At 34.4% G+C, this 9,073-nt stretch overlaps 1 protein-coding gene across 5 annotated transcripts; it reads left to right on the forward strand.

Moving 5' to 3' along the window:
* Positions 1-416: 416 nt before the first annotated feature.
* Positions 417-8,856, forward strand: LOC127812447 (uncharacterized). Of its 5 annotated transcripts, none has more exons than XR_008025917.1 (9): positions 417-722; positions 883-956; positions 1,978-2,058; positions 3,024-3,116; positions 4,197-4,316; positions 4,781-4,852; positions 6,129-6,206; positions 7,232-7,394; positions 8,605-8,856. XR_008025917.1 is itself a non-coding variant. In XM_052352830.1 (9 exons), exons 1-8 carry the CDS (start codon positions 611-613, stop codon positions 6,639-6,641), a joined length of 684 nt encoding a protein of 227 aa, XP_052208790.1. In that variant the 5' UTR covers positions 417-610; the 3' UTR covers positions 6,642-6,682; positions 7,232-7,375. The 5 variants fall into 5 exon arrangements, 4 of the variants coding, with proteins under 4 accessions (XP_052208790.1, XP_052208789.1, XP_052208788.1 ...); XM_052352830.1 differs by lacking the exon at positions 8,605-8,856 and adding an exon at positions 6,588-6,682 and having other exon boundaries at positions 7,232-7,375; XM_052352829.1 differs by lacking the exon at positions 8,605-8,856 and adding an exon at positions 6,588-6,682 and having other exon boundaries at positions 7,197-7,345.
* Positions 8,857-9,073: the final 217 nt, after the last annotated feature.

Below are 9,073 nucleotides of genomic sequence, written 5' to 3' on the forward strand. Positions count from 1 at the left end.
GTTCAACGTAAATAAAGAAAATTATAAAGACATAGTGCAAATTTACACATTTTTAGTATTTACGCAATTTTTGTCAAATTGTCATCGTCAGATTAATTTAAGAAAAATATTATTGATACTCCATAAATTATATCGTGGGTTATATAATATAACTAAAATATTTAAAATACCCCTCATCCAAGGTGATGAAGTGAGGCGATAAAGTGACATGAAACGATGAGTTACATGACTAAAATACCCCTTACTTAAGGCAGTGAGACGGCACGAGACGCTAAGGCACTGTGAAGAGAAAATGAAATGTGATGAGTATTTTTATTATTTATAATATATTATATAATTTATGATGTAGCCTCCGTAGTACTTATAAGATAGTTCTTAATTTAAACGAATTTTGAAACAAGAAGGTTTATGAACGGCCAATTAATCCATTGTATGTAAATTTAGAAGGATAGTTCATTGTAGGTACCGTCGCGGGTCTCGTGGTTACTGGACAAACACAAGCTGCTAAAACCAGGTCGATAACGAGAAGCGGAGGAATTGTGTCTTGTCAAACAAAATCGAGATTCGAAAGCGATCGATTCATCGATCAATCAATAAGACGGGAAAGAGGATGGAAGAGGCGGCCTCATCATCAAAAGTAGGCAACGCCAAGAAACGGCCAAGGGAGGAAGAAGACACAGTTTCCGGAACCGAAGAATGCTCTCGTCAAACTCTCTCCCTTGGTCTATTCTCTCTCTGGATCTCAACAAACTTCTTTACAGTGACCGTTATAATGCTTTGTGAATTTGATTTTGCTTAACTTGATTCACGTTTGGCGTTTTTTCTACTTGAATGTTCAGTTAGGTGAATTTTGAATTGAGTTTACTTTTTATCTTTTTGCAGAGGAGAATTTGATTTTTAGCGATACTTTGGTCGCTCTTCGCATAATGCGTGCTCAATTTCCTCGTATCGACAAGGTTGGTTTCGGTCTTTTTTTTATTTTATATATGTTTCGTGTTGCTTCCGCCATGATTACGCACAAACGCAATACCTATTTCGATGCATAAGAGTGAGTATATCCAACAGTGCAGCTTATGGTCTAACGGAAATTTAAAGCTGACTGTGAATGAATTTATTGGTATTTGTTCTTTGAACTCATGCAGTCCCAGTATATTCTGTTTTGAAATTCTTAGGCCTGTTCAGTTGTAGAAAACATTTTATATTTTATAACTCTAATTTTCTGTTGAATGATTTAACCTCCCATTAGAAAATAGAAAACAGAAAACTCAATTTTCTAATTTTTCAACTTTATACTATGAATTGGACAATATCACTTTTGATGTTCTCTAACTTTTTTGAAAATTAATATTGTGGCTTCTTGAAACATAAAATGTTAGGGCATGTTTAGTTGTAAAATTGGATTTGTAAACTAAAAAATATTTTGTTAAAACTGAACGGGGCCTTAGATGCCAATTGGTATATTTATTGTTTGTGTTAGACCAGTTATTTTAGCCTTCCATCAAACTCTTCTTAGGCTAGCTATACATGCATTGAGCAAAACTCGCCATGCTCTCTCCAAAGATGTTTGGTACCATCCACTAGTGCTATTTAAATTTATAACTGCCACAGTTGATTATGTGTTTTATGTACTTAAATCGAGTCCCCCCCCCCAACCCACCCTTTTTCCCCTGCCATCATGATGGCATTCTGGAAATGTCTTGAGGATTGTGTTCTAGCTTGTGATTCATTTTGGAAGGAAATTTAGCTTTCTGAATGCTAGTAAACAAGGGGGAGAATTCCTTTTTTGCATGCAATGCTGATGAGTCCTTTGTATAAGCATGTGCCTGCTTTCTTGGTTTAGCTAATTTAAGCTTTGTACTCCTGTCAATCCTCCATTCCTTCTTTCCTCTAAAGATGTGCCACTCATGTGTTATTCTGAACTGACGCTAATTTATTCTCAATGTGGAGCATTCATTACTTTTGTTGCTGTGTTTTCAGGTCTCAATTCAGCCTTTTATTCTGCGTTCTCAATTATATAGCAGCATAAAGGACAGAACACAGGTGGATAGGGAACTAGAGGTCTGTTGACCACGCCACTTTAAATTTCTGTTATATGCCTACACCACCCGCCCCCAGCGCCCCCTCGCCCCCCCAAAAAAAAACTACCACTGGCAAGGAAAAAAGTACAAAATGGATCTGAAGTTAACACATTGAATATTTATCTGAAAGAGTCTAATGGTCTTGAGATTTATACTTGGTAGAAACCTTTTCCAGGTGTATTAATTTGTTTGCACATAGAATAATCTCATGGTTATGAAGTACAAACTCAAATGCTGTAGAATTTACAGGAATCATAGCTGATAAAAATAATTAAGTTGGAGCTTCATTGAGTTGAGTATGCACAGATGCCTTCTCAACTTATGGCTGATAATTTTTTTCAAATTCACCCCCTACATTCATCATTCATTGGAAACAAAAAAAAGAGAGTTTACTAGTGCTGTTTAGTTATGCAAAAGAGCCCAAATGTTCCAGAAAATTACTCCATAAAAAAAGGGAAATTAGAAAACTTATTCAAATAAAAAAAATTCTAAATAGAAAATGGAGATTTGCATAATGCAATTCTCCAAAATTCAACTGGACATGGAAAACTCTTAAAATGAGTTTTCCAAATTTTCCTTATTAATATGGAGATTTAAAAATTATGGCTTTCCACAATTCCTAAATCATCTCCATCTTCTTCTTTAACACAAATTATACAAAACGAAAACCTCTAGCTCTTGTTTTTTTTTTTTTTTTGAACATATGTTCCTATTCTAGATTGGAAATTAGTTTTCTATACTTCTAACATTTGAATGTGTTTTTCAAATTTTCTACGAAGCTGAAATTTAGAGATTTAAATTGGAGATGAAAAACTAAAAAAACATTTTCCACAACTAAATGGGCCTATTAAGTTTTCAGCTCCTTTCCTGGTTTGCCAGTTTTGTTTGGTAGAATTCTTATCATTGATGGGGACATGTTTTAATTTTAATCTATTCTTGGGGCAGACATTCAGGAGGGAGAAAGTTCTGCGAATATTCAAACTGAACACTGGACAAGACGATCATGCCATAATGTTTATGGATGACTATTTGAATCAGGTTTTTGCTTTTATTTATGTCAAATGAATTCAAATTGCTACATTTTCCTATGATTTTGTTCAACTTTTGTAGGAAAAATATGCTGTTGTGTCATTTGCATTAGATTAGGTCATATGTGTAATCAAAACATTGTATTGCAACATTTGTATTTTTTTGTTATAATGTATATGTCTTCTAGAAGGTTTGTTTTTAGGAGAATGACTGACCGGTTAAATTAGTTATTTCCGGTCAGTCGGTCAGTTGGTTATTTTCATGTAATCCATGGCTTATAAATAGAGATTGTGGGATAGGGATAGTTGATCAGTTTTAGTGTGCCTCATTACAGAAAGGGTTAGTTCCGGTTTCTGTCTTGTGTTTGAGATTGAGTGAGAGAGGAAGAGATAGGCTGGGTATAGCTTGTAATCTTGGAATTCTGCTAAGCTTTCAGGGTATATGGGCTGGGTAGAATTAAGGTTCTCTTTGTAATCATCCTAAAGGGTTATCAAGATAGTGGATTGGAGGTGCTCTAGCAGTTTGGACGTAGGTCTCATTTTGACACCGAACTAGGATAAATTCTTGTGTTTTCTTGCTGTGTTTTGTTATTCTTTTGTGTGTTTCAAATATCATTGTGTTCTCGGGTGTGGTAGTTCCTAGGGTGAGCTATTTGAGTTGAGAGAATCTGAGGGAGTGCTGCGATATACTCTAACATATGCGTAAAGTATGATTTCAGTTCCACTATGGTGAACACTGATCAAGGTATTTGTTTGTTTGTAGGATTATAGTGGCTGTTTATGCAGATATATTTAGTCTCTGATTCTGTGATTGTAGGGAATGATTTCAGTTCCAAATTCCAAGATGGTGACATCGATCATCATTATGGACATATGTACATTCTGATGGCTTTCTGGTTTGATGATTGTTTTGCTTAGTTTCATTGGTTAAATTGCAGGAATCTCCCTTATTTTTATACAAGCAAGGAGATCCTCCTTGTTGCTATAATGGGCTAAATCCTCTCTATCTTTGTGCTAATGTTGTTCTACTCCAGATATAAAAAAAAAAGGTCCATTAACAATATTTCTTGCATGTAACATTTGACTTTAGGCTGAGAATGTTATCAAACGAGTGGAAGCAAAGAAGCAAGATGTTCTTGCAGTTTTTGAGTGGTTCAAAGTGCATGTTATTCCATTCAAGCTGGATCCTAGCATTGGACATGAAGAACTTGTGAGTAATTTTAGATCATGCAATAAATAAGAACGTAGAAAAATCTTCTTTTTGATAAGTAGTATAGTTCTGTTGAAATGCTGCAGAGGAATGCAATTTTTTTTTTTTTTTTGATCTTCATCTTGTAAATACATCCATATAGTTGGAACTTTAAATACTTAGCAATCTGCCTTTGATGTGCAAAAATTTCATTTTGACTGTTGAATCCTGTAATCCGCACTATCTAGTGTAATGCTTTCTGCCATCTTCTTGTAGTGTGCAAGTGGATTATTAATGAACCTTTAATTGCAGTTGCTTTAGTTGCTGTACTTGCATTGACATAGCTAGGAACAGAAAGTTATCTTAAATTTTTAGAGGGGTTAAAATCATAGGAAGAATCAATTTCTCCTTCTTAAGCTCTGCTACTTGAAATTTGTTTCCTCACTCATTTATTCCCAGTTTGGGCACTTTTTGCCATGTTGCAGTGTTCACTTCTGTCATCAGGGGGAAACGTGAAAGATCAAGACATCTCTCTCTTAATCAATGCTGGCCTCCTTGTAAGTATACTTGAAGTTCAAATAGAAAAAATACACTTGAAATTCATATTTTTTAATTGAATTAGTGGTTGTTTGAAGCATGTATGGCATGTAAACTTCATAAATGGTGTGGGGTGCAATCAAATAGCCTTTTGTCATGTAACAAACCACAATGAGAATGATCACATTTTAACATACATGCAATAGGAATGTTGTGCAAGATAAAGTTCACATAAATTTATGTAAAAACTCAAGAAATGGATAAAAACTACTGATGGGCTGTGGGTCAGATCAATTAAGCACCATAAAAAAACTCAGTTGTGAAAGTGAAATATTTTCAACCTTGCCTAGTTTGAACCCACAACCCAAGCCCTCGTGCTTATCTGAACCTGCAAATCACTGTCTTGCTAGATGTTGGTACATCATTACTGTAATGCTTGGGAGACATTGTAAAGATCTTGATTGGGACGATAATTAAATACACTAATTTTTCTTGATTTTGCAGTTATAGAAAATTCCAAAGAGAATTTTTTATTTTCTATTATAAGTTTAACAGGTCTAGGTATCTGATGGATGTCCATTATCTGAAAGGGATGGGGATGGAGATGAGAATTTAACTAATACGGGTAGAGGTGTAGGAACAAGGATGCAGGGAACGGGCACCCAATTATATCCTGACCATTGCTATTCCTCTGGAGAAGCACACAGATGTTCAAATACAGCCTGCCCCCATTTTTTAAACTAATTCAAATCTAACTCAATCATACATGAAGTTGTTTGATGGCCGGTGGAAACCTGAAACTCTGATACTCAAAGACTTCCAATCAATCTTCAAGTGGGTGAACAATTTTGGGCTTATTTGTTTAAAGTCCCTCCCATGCAGGATGTTACCTTGCAGAAGTTTTCCTCTTTTCTAGACGGATGAAAATTAAATTTTTTGGCAGAACTAACTATACAATCTGTCATATGTGCTATCCCCATGTGATGAGATTTTAATTATTTTCCTTCAGTTAAAAGCCACCACAAGTCTCTGTCTCACGACACATGCATGCAAATTGCCATTTTTCATGATTATATACTCTTGTTATTTGGTACAGGTACACAAGCATAATTGGTAAACTTGATATTGTAAAATTTGCAGTAATTGCATTGCTCTTCATAAATTAAACATATTCTTCCATTGCTCTTTGCCTGTCAGTGCTTTATGCAATTTTAGTATTTTTTTGATTGTATGTCATATTTTTTCATGGTCTTCTATTATCAACTTTTTTTCCTAATGCTTTTGTTTACTTTCTAGACCAGACAACTTATTGATCCAAACATGTACTGGTTTGCGATTCCAAACATTGGTTCAGTACTCAAGGGCCTCTCTCAGGTAAATGCTTGTGAATTTTCTATACTTAATATCTCAATGGAAGGACCTATGCAATGACGTCCCTATCTGGTACCTTGGGTGGAGGCATACAAAATGTGTCATTTAAGATGGACACAAGGATATGCTAGTAGTCCGGGTGAATTTTGAGCGGCTTCTGCAAGCTGTAGTTGTCAGCTTGATGAGCCAGGAGGAAAGGGGAATTTTTAATTTGTCTTCTGAGGCATGCGTCTTCATTGTGCTTTATGAATGTTATGCTCTTCCACTAATACGTTTTTCCTCTAGTGGTAAACATTTTTTATTGCTCATTTGAAAAAATAAATTGTGCTCAATTCTTCACCAATCTGTCGCGTTGAGAATAAGATAGTTGCCTTATCCCCACAGGTTGGCGAGACATTGGATAATGATAAAGCTGCCTTTTCTCAATCTGTATTGTAAGCTTGGTGATTCTATTTTTGGGGAGATGGATTTTTCCTCAAGTAAGTTGGGGACTAGGCTTTTGTTGTCAACTTCACAATCTTGGTGGTGTTTTAAAATTTTGCAAACAAGATTGAAAAGTTTTTACTTTTTTATGGCTTCCGACAACTTAGGCACTATCTGATGAAGGTGTACAGTTCCTCACACACAACTTTGACCTTTAGAAGCATGTTAATTGGCATTTTTTCCTTTGGAAATTCTGAGAACTTGTGGATAAATATTCCCTGAACTAATATAGTATTTCTTCTGAAAATAACGTTCATTGAAAACATTAAAATAAAAGGATTTTTTTCTTGAGTAGTTCGTGTTGGTCTGCATGAAACTGGAATAATAGAAGAAGTTCCTATATCTAGATCACAATGGTCTTTCTGAAACTAGAAACTTAGAATTGTTTTAAGCCATCTAAAGTTTTGAAATTTTGTATATTGCCTGTTATAACCATTTATAAAACAATTATTCTGGATTTTACCTGTCAAAAGCATTAGTAAGCAATGTACTTTTGACTTTCTATTTTAGGGACGTAAGGAACTGCTCTCTTTCCTGAACCGTAGGAAATACAAAGAAATGATGTTGTCTGCATTGGAGAAGAAGCGCCTCCGACTGTCTCCGTTGGATATGAGATTCCATCTCCGTGATCTGATTGGTTCAGGTCTACTCAAAACTTTCCAGACTCCCAGTGGCTTAGTTGTTCGTGTTGTAAAAGATTAAACCCAGGTAGCACTCCACCTCATCTTACTATCTTAGTTAGGCTCATAGTTGCATGTGCTGGTATTTTAACTATCCAACATTTTGTGCCATTCAGCAAAGTTAATCTCATAGTTGTCCAATAAAAATTCCTTTTCTAACTTTAATGGGACTTTGCAATCACAAAAAATGCTGGAATACTTCTTCGCACAAAAAATTCAAACTTCCATTAAAATGTATGCGATCATGATATCACATAAGTTGTTTTGATAAATAACAAATAATGCAAATAGTCATGCACAAAAATTGCTTAGAAAATACCCAAGCAGATAAGATGCTTTCATAATTCATAAATGGCAACGCAAATAATCAAGCAGATATGATTTTCATAAATAATAATGTCAATTATTAGCACTAGAGTTTTAAGTAAGGAACATGATACAGAAGAAACTATCAGGCTTCCATTAATATGTGATGATGACATCACCACCGCCACCAAAATTAGTGATGTGGGTAACAGTGTTCAGGTTCAGGCACATGTCCCCTGCTTCCTTCGTCCCATCCAGGAGGATAGATTGTAAAGATCCTAAGTTGCAGTCATTATGTTCTATTTCTGTATAGTGTGCTCTTTTTGTATAATGGGAAATTGCTGTAAAGGATTACCATACTGGAACCTGTAAATAAACGGGGAAGAATTGAGATATATAGTGTTGCACAGTATATTTTTTGAGATTGCTTGAAGCTAGAAATAATTTGAGATATATGTCACTCTCAATAAGGACTTAGAGCTAGCTAGTTTTGGCTTAAGAAATCACAACATGAATTTTTTACCGATGTATTAATAATAGGGAAAATTGATATTGAAGAATTTCGGTTGCTTCTTTACAACTTCATCTTCAAGCACTTAGATTTGCCAAGATCAGTGATACATTCTTGTGGCATCTTATTTATTTGTTCATTTTTTGTACCATGGTTATTACAAGTACTTTCCATACATTTCAATTGCCTGGAGATATTGTTGATCTTGTATATTTTTAAACTTGTAAATAGATATGGGATATTGACAATTGTTGGGAATTCTTATTTCTTTGTCTTTGGATTTGAATTATAGAAATTTTACAAAAAAATAATATCATAAATAAAAATAATTAACAATATAATGATTGACAATATAAGATCATTAATAAAAATGTTTTCTACTTCTAAGTTGTAACCTCATTTGATATGTCCCAACTCGCAGAGCTGGAGTTTCTCCCTGGATTAGAAGAGCCGAAAGAAAAGAAAAGAAGTAGAAGAAGAGTGAGTCTAATCTGATGATGGATTTCTTCTGTTAATTATGCGGTCTAAATCTAATTGTGTTAAGCATATCCTTGACCTTGAGCTTTATTACCAGAGCAGAATACAAAGAACTCTTTGGCTGCTCCTTGTTTTCCTATCAACAGTTAAACTAGAACTAGTGGATTTTTTTTTTAATTATTTCTTTAAATTCGAATATCCTGGAACCAAATTTCTTAAAACTCAGAAGGAGTTGGGCATGGTATACTCAGAAAAAGAGGAAAGAAATTGGGCATATGGTATTAAAGGCTTAGAATAAAAAAGACTATAGATATATGTAGTTTAATGTTTAGAATTTATGTAATTAATTTTATTTATTTATTTTTATCAATACGAATGCACTGTTATTATTTTAAGAGAAGGCTTTTTACATT

Source organism: Diospyros lotus, chromosome 11 (assembly GCF_014633365.1).
Source record: "Diospyros lotus cultivar Yz01 chromosome 11, ASM1463336v1, whole genome shotgun sequence".
NCBI classification, from domain to species: Eukaryota; Viridiplantae; Streptophyta; class Magnoliopsida; order Ericales; family Ebenaceae; genus Diospyros; species Diospyros lotus.

Coding starts and splice junctions, on each gene's coding strand:
- LOC127812447 (XM_052352827.1), top strand. CDS start 611: ATGGAAGAGGCGGCCTCATCATCAAAAGTAGGCAACGCCAAGAAACGG. Junction 723..882: donor TCGTCAAACTCTCTCCCTTG/GTCTATTCTCTC, acceptor ATCTTTTTGCAG/AGGAGAATTTGATTTTTAGC. Junction 4,317..4,780: donor GCATTGGACATGAAGAACTT/GTGAGTAATTTT, acceptor GCCATGTTGCAG/TGTTCACTTCTGTCATCAGG.